Source organism: Dromiciops gliroides, chromosome 1 (assembly GCF_019393635.1).
Source record: "Dromiciops gliroides isolate mDroGli1 chromosome 1, mDroGli1.pri, whole genome shotgun sequence".
Taxonomy (NCBI): domain Eukaryota; kingdom Metazoa; phylum Chordata; class Mammalia; order Microbiotheria; family Microbiotheriidae; genus Dromiciops; species Dromiciops gliroides.
The window spans coordinates 387,074,389-387,091,157 of record NC_057861.1 but is presented as its reverse complement, the minus strand read 5'-3'; the positions used below and the strand labels follow the sequence as shown (position 1 = coordinate 387,091,157).

Here is a 16,769-nt window from a genome sequence, read left to right as displayed (position 1 = left end):
TCCAAAGGTTGAGGTAAAAGAAGTGGGCTGCCCATCCATTCTATCTACTTAGACTAAGGCTAAGGGAAAGAGAAGCTTCTCTTCTTAATTTGGTTGGGTTCTAATATCTTTTTTTTCTTCCTGCCCTTTCCTTTTTAGAAAATCTAAGCTTAAAAAACAAACAAATAGAATGTATATTTCCATGCATGCAGTAGAACAGAAAAAGAAGATTATACATGAAACTGTAGATCTCTATCATATAAAGCTTGCTTTAATTTTTAAATGTATAATAAATTCAACATATAACTTTCAAATCTGTCTTATCTGTGATTCTTTTTTACTTTTTTCTGTTCCATGTTTTTTTTAAATATCTGATTCAATGACCTTCTTTTCTTTATCTTTTTGGCAATCTTATCCGTACCCCTCTTTCCCTTTTTCCACATGTCTCCAAATTGGCAAAAGCAAAGAAAAAAGAAAAGAAAAGCAGCTTTGGCATCTTTTAGAAGCTTTTGTAGAGCTGACTGTTTCAGCTCTACTATTACCAAGGTAACAGCCATCCTTCCTTCAGGTACTGAAAATTCATAACTTGCTCTTTTCTTTATTCTTTCCAGGTGGGAGAAATACAAAGAAACCACTCAACTTCTCTCCTAAGCAATGATTTTCCTTCAATCGTTGCTATTTTTTTAGTTATCACAAGAAAACACACAAATTATAATTTTCAAAGTTGACTTTCATATTTAATTCTTCCAAGAATTAAAAGTTATCGAAGGAGTTAAGACTTAGATCATTCTTTTCTTAATAATCAGCATGGCATTTTGGAACCAAAACAATAATGTCCTCTTTACACATGAATAAAGGAGATTTCTAGAACTCAAACTCCCTGCTAGCTAGCATTGAAAGAAGAATGTGAGCTATTTCACCTTTGTAGCCACAACACCCAGCCTAATACCTGGAACATAGTAGGTACTTAATGAAGTTTTTTTCTGGAACAGGGTTAAGTTTTTGTGGTTCTTGGTAGGAGTGTGGTTTATGGTTATTTTGACTTATACAAAATCTAAAGATACCTAGCTGAGAAAAACTAACACTTTAAATTGTCCTTATTACTTTGACAACATCAGTACTGGAGGTTATCAAGTAAGGACCAGGAGAAGGGAAGAATGGGGAGAGGGAAGTAGCTATACAAATGCTGCTTTGTAATCTTGTGATTCTCTCCCCATATGGTAGAAGGATGTTAATAACCCATATGCCTTTTCATATATGTCTAACCCTCACTGACACTACCACCACCACCTTGTTTATGGAGAGGAGAACCTGCCACAGAAGAGAATTGTGTTGGTACTAATGTGCTTTATAAAGAAAAGAAAAGGGTGATCAGCAATGAACCTGACCCGAACGGGAAGCCTCTTTACAACAATCACATCCCCGGTTGCAGCAGATGCCTCTGTGCCCTTTTCATTAACATCTACAAAGGACTCATGTATAACTTTTGATAAATATAAGTCTCTACTTGGAGATAGTCCAGAAAGGTCGGCTTTTGAATGGTCAAAAATATCTCTTATCCCTAGTTTTTTTAACAGAGAATTTAGCTCATATTTAATTCCAAGTTTGAATCGGGGAATCTGAACGTCAACTTCTCTCTCTGTCATAAAAGAACTGGTCCACTGTTTAAACGTCTTCAAGTTGAGCTGTTTCTCAATCTAAAAGATAAAACACAGATTAAAAACTGACATGGGATTTGGCATTAACAATTAGATTTATTGTGTGAGGCCGGATGTGTACACTGGCCCCTTTTTATTTGCTTTCACATTATGGTCGTTTCACTGATCTTTAAAAAAAAAGCCTTCAACTGAGCATGCCCCCTCCATTGCTGTTAAAATCATAATTCTTGCTTGAATTTTCTAATGCAACTTCTCAACTGCATAGTTTATAACTTGTCACCTCCACTTCCTTACTCTGCCCCATTCCTTTGTACTCTTTTTGCATATTCATCATTATATAAAAGTAATTTCCTCTAAGAACACTAATGACTATTTTCATGGTCTCTTCTTAACTCATATCCTCCTCAGTCTCCTCTATTTAATGTTTGCTTTGCCTATAACAGGTTCCTGTGTGACTCTACTCTACACTATGTTAAAGTTCATATTTTCCTACAAAGACCTCCACATTATGTTCCTTAAACCTGAATTTTATTCTCTTTCTATAGGGGCATATGTCAGGTGTGGTGGCACATGCCAATAGTCCCTGCTATTGGACAGTCTGAGGCTGGCACATCTCAAGATCAAAAGTTCTGAGCTGAGGTAGGGTTGAAATCAACCAAGTGGGGGTTAGCTAGGTGGCACCGTGGATAAAGCACTGGCCCTGGATTCAGGAGTACCTGAGCTCACATCCAGCCTCAGACACTTGACACTTACTATATGCGTGACCCTGGAAAAGTCACTTAATCCTCATTGCCCCACAAAAAAAAATCAATCAAGTGCCCATAATAAGTCTGGCACCAAGATAATGAACCTTTGGAGGAAGGAGGCCATCAGGCTGACAAAGGAGGGGCAATCAGCCAGTGATCAAGAAAACAAAGCAGGTCAAAGCTTCTGTGCTAATTAGTGGTGGGATCAGGTCCATGAATGGGAATATAATGCCACACTAAAGATCATTTAGTCCAACTTAATTTTGTTCTATGTTCCCTTCTCTTCCCTCCTCCCCACAGTTGTATTGCTTTTATATCCTCAGAGATCAACTCAGTTTTGACTTTTTTTTGGGGGGGGGGAAGGGTTAAGTGACTTGCCCAGGGTCACACAGCTAGTAAGTGTCAAGTGTCTGAGGTGGGATTTGAACTCACATCCTCCTGAATTGGGAGCTTCTGCTTTATCCACTGTGCCACCTGGCTGCCCCTTGACTTTCACAAAGCTTCCCCTGACACAATCCACCCTCAGCCAGAGGACAGGATTTTTTCAAGCATTTTCCCAGGACCTCTCCATGGTACTTAACTCACTCATCTTGTGTCATGGTTGTTTATGTCACTTGTCTTCCTACCTCCATTGATTGTAAACTTCTTAAAAGAAAAGGTTGCATGTTGTCTAGTTATATATCCCCTAAACCTAGCAGAGTCCCTTATAAGTATTAGGAATGGAAATGCTTGCCACTGAATTGAATAAGGAAACTGAGGCCCAGAGGTCCAATGACTTGCCCAATATCACTTAGTAGCAGAGCTTGAACCTGATCTCCCAGTTTTTTATCCAGTATGCTTTACACTGGACCGTGTACCTTTACTTGCCTACATAGTACCTTCCGATTGTTCTTCAGGTGTTTCATTTAAGTATACTTTTTTCTCCCAAAATAGACTCTCTTCAAGGTCTGAGACTATATCTTCTAATTCCTTTGACTCCTCCACAGAGTCCAGGGGTATGCATGTAAAAGTGCCCAACAAATTGTTGCTGAATGAATAATACATGAATGAACCATATGTGTGTTTCATGCATACAATATATATGTTTGTGAATACATTTTGCAATAGCTTTACCTGTTCTACCTGCTCTGTGTCTTTTGGAAGTAGTAAAATCATACTTAGGTCTCCACCAGCATATGGAAGCTCAAGCACTTGCATCTGAGGTTCCTTTATGAGAGCCACTTTAAATGTTCCAGTTTGATGCATCATCTTCACAGGTACACTCTGACCCTGTTGGGGTCAGGGAAAAGAAAAATATCAAATATTCTGTGGTGTACAAAATATAGAATATGTGTATATATCGTCATGTTTGTATAGTATGTGGCTACCATATATATTGTCCAGATATTCAGTTACTCCATCAATCCACATCCAATATCTTGGATGGACAATATTTCAGATGAACAGAGAGCTGGGTTCAAAATTGATTATGAGGACTAGAGTTAATCTATATGCACTTAGGAAATTGCCCAGTGCTTTCAACAATTTTAAGCAGCTCTATGACACAAAAACATCTCTATTCTTCCAATGATGTTACATAACTACAAATCAAAACGGTAGTTGACCCAAGGAAAAATGGAAAGATTGCACAGCGGGAACAAAGAGATTATAATCCAGTGCTTAGCATAGGACCTGGCACATAGTAGATAGTAAATGTTTATAGGGTTGGTTTAATTGTCAGTGTATTTTGATTGATGACTTGTAAAAAAGAAATGGTATACTCTAAAAGACATCATCCAGAAAGTGTTTGATCACAAAAAAGGTGGACTGGCTACATATAAGGGATAACTTGTAACTTATAACATAACATATATATAACATATAATATATAATATAACATATAACAAGGGATAACATATCTTTGCATATGTCAATAGGTTAAAAGCTATTAAAGCTTAAAACTTCACTAAGACTTTGGCATCCTGAATGTGTGTCTGTGTGTGTGATTTTTTGTGTGTGTGAGGCAATTGGGGTTAAGTGACTTGCCCAGGGTCACACAGCTAGTAAGTGTTAAGTGTCTGAGACCGGATTTGAACTCAGATCCTCCTGGCTCCAGGGCCAGTGCTCCATCCACTACGCCACCTAGCTGCCCCTGTGTGTGTGATTATTGAAAACATGGGAGCTAATGAGAACACCAACTAAAATAATATAGTGGGGAAAAAGAAGAGAACCCATGAGAGCATCCTAGGGAACACTTATGGTTTGTGATCATGACCTGGACAAAGAGCCAGCAAGGGTGACTGAGAAGTAGCAGTTGGATCAACCAATTGATAATAATGAAAATCTAGAGAGAAGAGAGTATCAAGGAGAAGAGGGTGATAAGCCATGTCAAAAGTTGTAGAGAGGTCAAGAGGGATGAAGAAAGGTCACTAGATTTGACAAATAAGAGATTTTTAGTCATTTTCTATTGAATGAATGAGTTTGGAAGCCAGACTACAAAGCTAAGGAGAGAGAGGGATAGAGGAGAGGAAGTAGAGGCACCAGTTGTAAATGGCCTTTTTCAAATTTAGCCTCAAAAGAAAGGAGAGATATAGTATGATAACTAGTGGGAATGGATGGATCACAATGAGGATTTTTTTGATGGCAGAGACATGGGTACATTTATAGGCAGTAGACAGGGAGAGATTGAAATAAGTGAGAAATTGGGGGTAATAGAGGGTATAATCTCCTTGAGAAGAATGGAATGGGATCATTTGTGCACATAGAGGGGTTTGGCTTCTCAAGGAGGAGGACTACCTCTTCATATGAGATAAATGTTTAGGAGGAGATAGTGGCTAAAATCATCTGGGTGATGTGAGATAAGGAAGAGAAGAGCATGCTCTCAAATCATCCTCAGTGTTTTCGGGGGGGGGGCAGGGAATGAAAGTTTCACAACCCTCTGAAATAATTTAAGACATGTTAAGGAACCTGTATGAACATAAACCAAATTTTTCATGGACCTTTTCTAGATTGTACTCATAGGATAACTGTATTCTCCAAACAAATGTTGATGAATATGAAAATGAGTTACACGGGCAGCTAGATGGTGCAGTAGATAGAGCACCGGCCCTGGAGTCAGGAGTACCTGAGTTCAAATCCGGCCTCAGACACTTAACACTTACTAGCTGTGTGACCCTGGGCAAGTCACTTAACCACAATTGCCTCACTTAAAAAAACAAAGGAAAAGAAAGAAAATGAGTTACATACCTTTCTTAACTTAAAGGGCATTTTAGTCGTCTGTTCTTCCTGAAATTTATTCTGCCACTGTCCTTTAAAGTAGATAGCGTTCACCAGGACCATGACGGAAGAAGTGTCAATTGTTCCTTTACTAAACAAGTTCTTAATTTTTCCTTGTAAAATAAGGGGAAAGAAAACAAGGAAAACAGTGGTTTGCTTTTGGTGATTACACAAGGAGGTGTGAGGTAGTGGGCAATTCACAAGAGAATTGGATCTGTGATGTGGTTTTTCCCACCATGATAATCAGTCTGAACAGCCAAAGTTTTTTTTTCTTTTTTTTTTTTGTCTTTCACTTCACCTTAGGTTTTCCCATCAAATCAGAATCCATTCCAAAAATAAAAAGAGCCTCATTGTTCCTAGTCAGAATATGAGAGCTTCTGGGAGGTGCTGGTATCTTTCTGCTCCAGTGAAATAATTGCTATGGTTATTTATGGGCAATGACTTCTCATACAATAATGCCACTTGTTTGGAAATGTTTTCATTAGTGTTTTGTGGTATCCTTTTCATGTTTATTAGTTTGGAGTTCTATTTTTCACAGCTTGGCTAATAACAGCATCACAAATATGGATTGTGTGCACATTTTAAGAAACCAATACAGGAAAATCCAAATTAAAAGAAAAACCAAAAAGTAGTTCTATATGTGGCAAACAAATATCATAAGAAGATTCACCAGAATAGAAAGGGATTTTTTATACATTTAAAAATGGCTCAATTTACAAAAATTCTGTTTACATACAACTTGACAAACAGGGGCTCCATAAAGTAAGACACAGCTATATTTAGTATAGTGATTTTGTACTAAATGGTAACCTAAGTCCCAGTGAGAAGCATCTTCTTAAACACTTAAAGTGACAACAAGGGACAAACAGGAAAAAATCAATTTGGTAAAATCACCTGATCCTATAACTAGGTGGTACAGGGGAGAGAGTACTGGATCTAGAGTCAGGAAGACCCGAGTTCAAATCCTACCTGAGACTTACTAATTGTGAGATGATAGGCAAATCATCTTACCTGTCAGACTTACTTTCTTCACCTTTAAAATGATAGTAATAGAAGCATCTATATCACAGGGTTGTTTTGAAGATCAAATGAGATTTATTTATATATATACACATATATACATATATTCCTTTGAAGATGTCAAAGTTTTATATAAATGCTATCTGTTTAATAATAATATCTATCACCTCTAAGTGAGTATTTTTAATTTTTTTTTGGAACTTTTTTTTTTGGTGGGGCAATGAGGGTTAAGTGACTTGCCCAGGGTCACACAGCTAGTAAGTGTCAAGTGTCTGAGGCTGGATTTGAACTCAGGTCCTCCTGAATCCAGGGCCAGTGCTTTATCCACTGTGCCACCTAGCTGCCCTGTGAGTATTTTTTAAATCAATAAAAAAATCAATAAGAACTTATTATGTTTCTGATATGTACCCAGCAGTGTTCTAGGTGTTATTCAAAGACACAAACAAGGAGAAGACATAGTACCTGCTTCTATGAAAATTATTTATGCTATATATGTTATATCATTAGTATCTAAACATCCATTTGTCTTGATTTAAATAGGGGAGCAATCCCTTCACCTCCAACATCAACCACTGATCAACTGCCATCAATGGAAAAAGTTCCCCAAGAACAGCAATATCTACTTCTATACAAACAGCCTTGCTTTGAGTCCAGCCCCCACTGTCTTTAAGCAGGGAGCAACTTCTAAGGAAAAGGCACAAAACATCCCTACCACCAATACCAACCACTAACTGACCCCAATAGGCAAAGGGCCAGGAATAGCAATGCTCCCTCAACCACCGGCCCAGCTCCTGCAAAAATCATCCAGAGTAACGCCCCTTGTGGAGATGTGACCTGGCAACCTGACTCCATAGGTGCCCTCCACTGTAGCCACAGTTCTCAAAGACTCAAAAGTTCTCATCACACAAAATGATTCAACATCAAAAATCTAGATGTTTTTATTGATGGAAATGACATTAATGAAGATGCATTACCATTTGCTTTGTCATCACACCTTAAGAACCATGAGACCTTTCCATCTACCCTGTAGCTGAACTATCCCATATGTGTTCTCTTACCCCATTAGAATGTGTACTCTTACCCCAGGGAACAGGGACTGTTTTACTTTCCTATTTGTAACCTTAGCACTTAGCATAGTGCTACGTACATCTTAAACATTTAAATCCTTTTTCTTTCATTCATTCATTCACTTACATTCTGATGTTCAGTCATACTAATTTTAGCTTTTATGTTTAACTAGCTTGATTCTCTCCACTCTAGGGAGTTAGGGGAAAAGGAAACCAGCATTTATTAAATGTCTACTATGTGCCAGGCACTGTGCTAAACACTTCACAAATATCATTTCACTTGATCTTCACAATAACCTTGAAATGGAGATGCTATTGTGATCCTTATTTACAGTTGAGGAAACCAAGGCAGAGGTTAAGTGATTTGTCCAGGGTTATACTGCTAGTAAGTGTCTAAGGCTAGATTTGAACTTGAATCTTCCTTATTCCAGGTCCAGTACTCAATCCACTGTGTCACCTCCTTATAGGGTATGAAAAGGGGCTTGTCACATGCAAAATTTAACAAAAAGGTAAACTGAGGCAATTCATCCAGGATCAAGAATTAATTTTCAGAGGCTATTCCATGTGGCTTCTCTTTCTCCTTTAAATCACAAAGCCATAAACATTACAGCTGGAAGGGGTCTTAGAGGCCATTTGGTCTATCCCCCCCAAAATTTTTCATTCTTATTAACTAACTCCAAATGAATGAAAAGGAAATTTAGCTGTTATTGGCAGGCCCCTGTGGATTAAGTGCAATGCTCAGGAGGAGAGGCCTCCCAGCAGGCAGAGGAAACATTCATGAGGGTCTACAGACAATGGGTGACTTTAGAAAAATTGGAACCCAAAACTATAAATAAAAATATTTATTACATTTTTAAAAATTTAAGAAAATAATCAGCAGGTATGCTCTAAGGAACTATAAAGATTTAATATAACTCCTTAATTCTAAAGATGAGCAAACTAAGACCTAGAGGGAGGAAATGATGGATAGAAATTTTCAGGGTCTCAACTCAAAACCAGATTGTCTGATTCCGAATACATTGTTCCTAGCTATCCCATCACTATTACATCACCTTGAAGAGAATGGGTCTAGCCACTTGATAGTTAGATCTCATAGCCTCCCACCCTGACCGCTACAAAATAAAAAAAAAAGGGCAATATTTTGTTCTTCAGGGTTTAGAGCAGAATATCTTTTTAGCCATTTATCTTTAAGTTTTATAAAATTATGTAAATTCATGTATAATGTCATGCCATAATTCAAAACCAAATATTCAGTCCAATCCTCCAAAAGGAGAAGCGGAAGTGGTAGAGAAAGTTTAAGGTCAGGAAAAAAAAAATATATAGTATTGGGAAACAACAGAAGGAAGAGAATGTAAAGAGATACCTCCCTTTTGCATCTAGTATGGGTATATAGATGATGCCTTCTTGAGATTGAGGAAGGAAGAGCAAGGTGCAGTCAAGCTTCTTAATCATATTATTCCTTGCTTAATTAATTACCAAGCATGTTGTTAATATTGAAAACAAATTTGTATCATAATTTTTGTCATTTGTATCATATCAAAAATTGCAAAATTTGAGACCTTCAAGAGACCTTAGAGGCATGTGTATGTGTGGGTCTCTAGCTGTACAATCTAAGCAGGAGTTAATTAGAAGTTTGGATACTTTACATACTTATTGGGGGGTATATATGTACATACAAATATTGTAGTAATAATGTGAACAGGTAGTGTGGCTTAATGATCAGAGTACTGGATTTGGAATCAAAGACCTGGATTCAAATCCTGGCTCAATTTGTGACCCTGGGCAAGTCATTTAACCACCTAGGTCCTTCAAACTACTTCCTAGGATTTATCTACTAAATTATAGAGAAATCTTATTCTGTATTAATGAAGTGAGTTCCCATACCTAGAGTTCCATGCACTTAAAAAATCACAGATCTGTCCTGAGATTAAATAGAGTAATAGAGCTAGAAAAATATAATAATAATGCAAGACACTGAGCTGTATTTTGGTGATAGTGGTGGAACTATTCCCATTCCCAAGATCTTTGGGGTCAGACCTTATTTTCATTTAGGACCTGCTTATATCTATTGTAACAGATGTTAACAAAAAGTTCTCTGTCTATACTGTTGTTGTTGTTGTTTTTGTTGTTGTCTGTCCTTCATTTTTGAAGAGGACCATGACATTGGGAGGTGATGTCATGACTTGCCCTGAATAGAATTTAAGTGAGACAGGTCTATGTAAGGTCACCAACCTCATTCTCTCTTCCAGACCCAACTGAGTCCAGTGGCAAGATATACAGCTGGATGACCAGATATGGCCCTGGATGTTTGAGGCAATCGGGGTTAAGTGACTTGCCCAGGGCCACACAGCTAGTAAATGTCAAATGTCTGAAGCTAGATTGGAACTCAGGTCCTCCTGAATCCAGGGCTGGTGCTTTATCCACTGAACCACCTAGCTGCCCCTAACAAATACCATATCCATAGTTAAATGTTATAATCTCATCATATAACAATGACTTAGATGTTATACAATTTTAAATGTACCTCTAGATTGATGGTCCACAAAATTATTGGCTTATTGATTTAGAGTTAAGAGGGAACTATGAGAATATCTAATACAACTTTCTCAATTTACAGATGATGAGACCAAGGTCCTTCAGAGGATGCCAGAGGGCCTTCCAGATTCCATAAAGCTCCTTTTATAGTCATGGATCTGCTCCTGGAATGAGGTAACAATGTTTCCTTATGTATCACTCAGGTCTTAGAGTTTCATGTGTTCAGTATAAAAGAAAAGGGGTCAATATATTTAAGAACCTAGAATATTAGAACTGGGTGACATCATCTAACCCCTTCTTTTTACAGGTGGGGAAACAGAGGCCCACACAAGTTAAGTGACTTGCTCATCAAGATCACACAATTAGCAGAGCTGCAAACAGAAACCCATGCCAAATTCTAAGCTGCATGACCAGTACCCTAGGACTCTGTGAAGTGGATTCCTGTTCTGCCAGGAGTAGGACTAGGTGACCTATGAGATCCCCTGCAAATCCAAATTCTCTGTTAACTCCCGATCCAGCAGCCTTTCTGCCGTGTCATTCTGGCAAATTCAGAAAAGCAGCCATTTCAGATAAAAAGCAGAAGTCACAGGCAGAGAGATCTGTATCCTACAACTCTTGGTTCTGTGAAGCAGCCCTTTGGAAATATCCCTTCAGTGTCTAACATAGTTGTCTTTGGCCTGCACTTCCACAAGCACCCTGACCTCTCTCTGCTGTCCTCTTCAGCACCTGCTCAGAGAAGAAAATGTTCCCACGTTCTTGATAACGTACACAGAAACTTGGCAAGCAAAGAAGCAGTTGGAACATGACTTACCGTTTGTCTTACTTTCAACCCAAGCATTCATAGTTTTCCTGGTTTCCTCTGGGGCATGCTCAAAATCTACAGTCTGCAGCTTGGATTGGTACAGCTCTTCTGAACAACTTAAATATTGCTGCAATTTAAAAGACGAACACACAAAAATCATAAAGACAGAAGGAGAATAAAGCTGCTAGCGTAGTAATAATCAGCATAACTCATATTAAACCAACCTTTGAAGCGTAATATGTGAGTATTCCTTGAGGAAAGATGAGGGGAGAATCTAGAGATACCTTTTCTTGCCTCCTGGTGAACCATATCTAGACAGACCCGTGTAGACACATGTAATCCACATGGACAAAACACAAAACAGTATACCCGGGGCAGCTAGATGGTGCAGTGGATAGAGCACCGGCCCTGGAGTCAGGAGTTCCTGAGTTCAGGTCCGGCCTCAGACACTTAATACTTAACTAGCTGTGTGACCCTGGGCAAGTCACTTAACCCCAATTGCCTCACTAAAAAAACAAAAACAAAAACAAAAAACCAAAAACAAAACAAAAAAAAAAAACAGTATACCCACAAACTCCTCTACATAGGAGTCATGAGATGCTTTCCTACCCCACAGGGGTGGATATCATAAGTATTATAATTAACCCCATTTTGCAAATGGGGGGCTCTAGCCTGGGGCGGGGTGGGGGGAAAGGGGGGAGGGAAGAAGGGATGGAGATGACTGAGTGATTTGCCTGAACATACATCTTTAGTTGGTGGCCCCAGTGCCCAGATCTCCCCAAGTCCTGGGCCTGTTCACTCCCCACAAAACTATGCTGTCTCCCTGTTATTCAAGTTAGTCACAATTTGCAGAGGGTTAAAGCAGATGGTTTCTAAAGTCATACCCAACAGAAATCACTAGGTAGGCAAGCTTTGGGGATAGGCTTTGGGGCAGGTTCAAATAGAGTGGCAGGCCTGGAGTCAGGAAGATCTGAGTTAAAATCTGGCCTCATTTAGTAGCTGTGTGACCCTGGGAAAGTCACTTAACCCTGTTTGTGTCAGTTTGTCTATGTATAAAATGAGCTGAAGAAGGAAACAGCAAACTATTCCAGTATCTTTGCCAAGAAAACCCCAACAAAGAGTTAGACACATTTGAAAAATGACTAAACAACAACAATTAAGGGAAGGCACTGACTCACCAGTCTCTTGTCTCTTATAGTGTACCCTGTGTACACACAAATGGATTAACCTGGATGATACAGGGACTTCAAAAACAGTAATGAAGGCAGCTAGGTGGCACAGTGAATAGAACACTGGCCCTGGAGTCAGGAGGACCCGAGTTCAAATCTGGCCTCAGGCACTTGACACTTACTAGCTGTGTGACCTTGGGCAAGTCACTTAACTCCAATTGCCTCACCAAAAAAAATTTTAAATAAAAACAAAAAAATAGTAATGAGAGGGTTTGTGGAGGTAGCAACTTGCTGTTGGGGTTTGTCTAATATCCAGCCACATTGTTTTGCTCACTACCCTACAATGATCTCTGCTCCAGTGGAAATTAAATTTGAAGGCACAGATAGGGGAGACAGATAAGGTTATCCTTCTCTACTTTGGGGGAGCCAGACAGAGTTCATGCTAGTTCTTCCTTCCCTTACTAATTAACTTTTGTGGGGTAAGGATTTCATCAGCATAGGAGCTCTCAGTGAAGAGATCCCCTTTGTAAATGAAGATAGGCAACTGTTCTTCAATTTATAGTATTTGTTGCTTGTGGCATTGAGGGTATAAGTGACTTGCCCAGGGTCACACAGTCAGTATATGTCACAGGAAATTCATCCTCCTGATCCCATGGTCTCCTTTCTAGGCCCAATGCAATCTGCCTTTCAACTAATCAAGCTAAAGAGAATAACATACATAGTCTTTCTAGAAGTTAATTTTTCAGGTGATTTTCAATGCAGAACCAACTTTAAACTGGGAGAAATTATTAAACATTGTTTTGTTAATTTAGCCAACACAAATCGATGATGATAAAAATGACCAGTGCTTCCAGATCTCTTGGTAGGGGATTCCAAGAGTGCTCTCTTCCAATGAATTCAGGCATTCTTAATGTACTTACTGGATGGAATTCAATATTCTTTGTACCGTAGAGTTTGTTGGCAATGCTGAGTGTGTAATTACTATCCGACCGGCTGATCTGAGAGAATAGTGCTGGAAGCTCTAAATGTATTCCTCCAGTTAGACCACACTAAAATACCATTAAACAAAGAATAATGTGTTAAGTTTGTTTGACCCTTAGCCACTGGAGAGTACTTAGCAAAATGGAAACAAAGGTATAACCACACTGGTTTATATCAGATACTCAGGGTATTAAAGGATATGGGAAAAGAGAGTCTATATTTAAAGACAAAAAACAAGTCTTGCCCAGACTGAGGAACTTGGAGAACTCAGAATTATAGCTCAGGTTTTTATGTCTTTACTAATGGTGAATCATTTCACACTTGACTTTCCTGTCATAATTTCCTCGTTTTTCTCAGTTTTCTTAATAACCAATACTAGGTTTGTGTCAATTTAATCAATTATAAATTCCAAGTTGAACTGAACTTTTTTGAAAAATTGCTTTGTGAAACAATTTAAGGCTAACCATTATACTTATACCCTTTCTAGACCCTTGGTCCCATGTCCTCTCATTGTCTCTAGGAAGTTACTTCACTGAGCATTGACATTTTTCCCTTCATCTTCAATATCTTATCATCTTATCTACTGACTCCCTCTTCACTGCCTAGATTGTCTGGATTGTCCCTGACTGAAGCTTGCCCCAGACACCATTGGGAGCACCTGATGGAATCCTAGTAGAGTTGTTGCCAAGTATGATTGCCCTCCCTTTTGCAGACCACATCCTATCTTCCTGAAAATTCCCCCTTCCCCCTTTCTGCTCCTGGATGAACACTGACTCTTAGACCCACTTTTTCTTCCCCACTGGTGGAGGGCCCCAGGCAGATCCCCCCATACAAGTGTCCTAAGGACTCCTGGTCCTTGCAATCTGCCCTGAGCCTGAACCCTTAGGACCATAGATCTTGCCATCTACCTATAGTTGTCTCCTATATGTGTTGTCTTCCCAGCTTACTTGAGTATAAGCTCCTTGAAAGCAAGGATTGTATTTTTATTTTTTTTATTTGTGTCACCCACACTTATCACATAAGCTCTTAATAAGTGTTTTTTCATTCATTCATTCATTCATTCAAGCTTCCCCCATCTTAAAAAATACCTCCAGTCAAACTTGTCATTCCTTTAAGCTATTCTCCAATTCTCTATCCTTCCTTTTGCAGCTAAACTCCATTTACACTAAGTGCTATTCTACTTCCTCATTGCCCTTTTACTTCTTCGTCCTTTGCTATTTGGTTTCTGATTCCAACAATCACTGAAACTGCTCTCCCAAAGGATATTAGGGGTGACAGCTAGGGGGCAGCATCAGGCACTGGACTCAGTCAGACTTGACTTGGAACCACGCCTCAGACATTTATTAACTGAGTGACTATGAGTTAGTCTGTGATCCTCAGTTTTTTCATATGTAAAATGGGAAGAAATTATAGCATCTACACGAAAGGCTTAAGTGGGTACCAAATGAGATAATGTATGTAAAGTTCTCTGTATAACTTAAAACACTATGTAAGTATCTACATTAGTATGTTAGTATTAGTATCTCCTAACTGCTAAATCCAATTGCCCTTTTTCTGTTTACATCTTTTTTGACCTCTAGTTTTTTATATGTTCAGCTCCTTTTCCTGAATATGCTCATCTCATTTATGAGCCTGCTTCCTCCCATTTCCCTCCTCAGATTCCTTTACTGAATCACCATCTTTTTTCTTCCCTTTAGTATGGGTTCTACAGAACCAAGGTTCTATCCCAGAACCTCTTCTCCTCTCTCTCTCTCTCTCTCTCTCTCTCTCTCTCTCTCTCTCTCTCTCTCTCTCTCTCTTCAATGTCTCCCCCTCAATAATCTCCCTTATCAGCTCTCATTCTATGCCAATGACTCCCAAATCTGGATATCCAACCCTAGTGTTACTATTGAATACAAGTTCCTGCTCAGTGTTTTCACCTGGATGTCCCACTGATATTTCAACCTCAACACATCCAAGACAGAACTAAATACTGCCTAACCTCCAAACTTCCCTGTTTCTATGGAGGACACTGCCATGTTCCTAGTCACATGTATTTATAATCTTAATATCACCTTGGATTCTTCTCTCCTTGTTCTTCTCCATGTATAAGTTGCCCAAGTCCTATTGATTTTACCTCCACATCTTCCTCATCTATTCTCTTCTCTCTATTCACAAGGCCACCACTCCAGTTCAGATATGCATCACCTCTACCTAGACTACAGCAATACACTTCATTAAGCTGATTGAAGAGCAGAATGAATAAGGCTGTTGGTCCTAACTCTACTTGATTAATATTGTCTTATCCTGTTATTTTAGGATAGACTTGTCTTTTGGACAGTGGTTTTCATACCTTAGGGCAGGTAGGTGGAACAATGGATAGAGCTCTGAGTTTGGAATCAGATGCATTTTCCTAAATTCAAATCCAACCTCAGGCATTTACTGTGTGACCCTGGGCAAATCACTTAACTCTATTTGCCTCAGTTTCCTCATCTGTCAAATGAGCTGGAGAAGGAAATGACAAACCACTCCAGTTTCCTTACCAAGAAAACCCCAAACAGGGTCAAGAAGAGTCAGGCAGGACTGAACAACAACAACAATTTCATACCTTAGAAGAGTTCCCAAGCCCTGGATTTGATGATCTTTCCACATAATTAAAGTGAAACACCTAAGATGAGAAAGAGAGAGAGATCAACTTTAAAGGAAGGCCACATAGAGGTTATCCATTATAATGCAACTCTGCCACTGTTTTTTATGTTAATGTTTTAGATAGGAGTAGTTATTATGCCAGCCCTAGCCACAATCACATAGGATATTATGTGGTATCTTTTATCACAGAACCCCAAATTCATATAAGGAATAATCCAAAAGTACACAGTTATAGAGAGGAGAAGGATAAAGAATAAAGAAGTGTGTGCATCAGAACCTTGTAATGTATTAAAGGTCTAGGTTCTTATTAGATGTATTCTCTTCCCAGCATCTAGTCCATTGGGCAAGGTCATAACAAAGGGTATTCAGAAAAATTGAGACCAACTGCTACCCATCTGTTATTGAGACGGAGATGGTAGACCACTTTTATGAAACTATATTCATTGAGAGCAGGGACTATTTCATTTTTGTCTCTGTATTCCCAAAGCCCAGCAGTGTCTGGCATATAACATTAGTAAATCAGTGTTTGCTGATTGATTCTCTTTTTACTGGTGCTTCTCATCAATGCAGTGATTTGGTGAAGGAAGTGAGATATTTCTGTTAAAATATATATTTATACATAGGTATATATAGATTTATTAGATATAGATATAGATATGAAATAATCATAATGCAGGTACCCCAGTCAGGAATAATGCCCATGTTATTGACAACCCTTATTATGAAGACATTTGTATGTTGACTAATGAGCAGGAGTTTACTCCCTATATCCCTGTCTCATTTATAACCCTCACCCAGACACACAACATTGAGTGTCACATAAAGAACAATTAATTCTAGTAATAAGAAATACCTAGAAAATTCCAACAGAGCATCCCAAGAATTCTCTGCAATTATGTGATATTGCTCCTAGGGTAAACAACAGAGCT

At 38.8% G+C, this 16,769-nt stretch overlaps 1 protein-coding gene across 2 annotated transcripts in view; it reads right to left on the bottom strand.

Annotated features, from left to right (window-relative positions):
* Positions 1 to 388: 388 nt before the first annotated feature.
* The window catches only part of SERPINB11 (serpin family B member 11), a 75,305-nt gene continuing 58,924 nt past the window's right edge, over positions 389 to 16,769 (bottom strand). For both annotated transcript variants that reach the window (XM_043986526.1, XM_043986534.1), the window contains 6 exons: positions 15,800 to 15,859; positions 13,152 to 13,280; positions 11,072 to 11,189; positions 5,609 to 5,751; positions 3,497 to 3,652; positions 389 to 1,676 (listed from right to left, as the gene is read on the bottom strand). In XM_043986526.1, the coding sequence (XP_043842461.1) occupies positions 1,275 to 1,676; positions 3,497 to 3,652; positions 5,609 to 5,751; positions 11,072 to 11,189; positions 13,152 to 13,280; positions 15,800 to 15,859 (1,008 nt within the window). In that variant the 3' untranslated portion in view covers positions 389 to 1,274. The remainder of the gene's footprint in view (positions 1,677 to 3,496; positions 3,653 to 5,608; positions 5,752 to 11,071; positions 11,190 to 13,151; positions 13,281 to 15,799; positions 15,860 to 16,769) is intronic.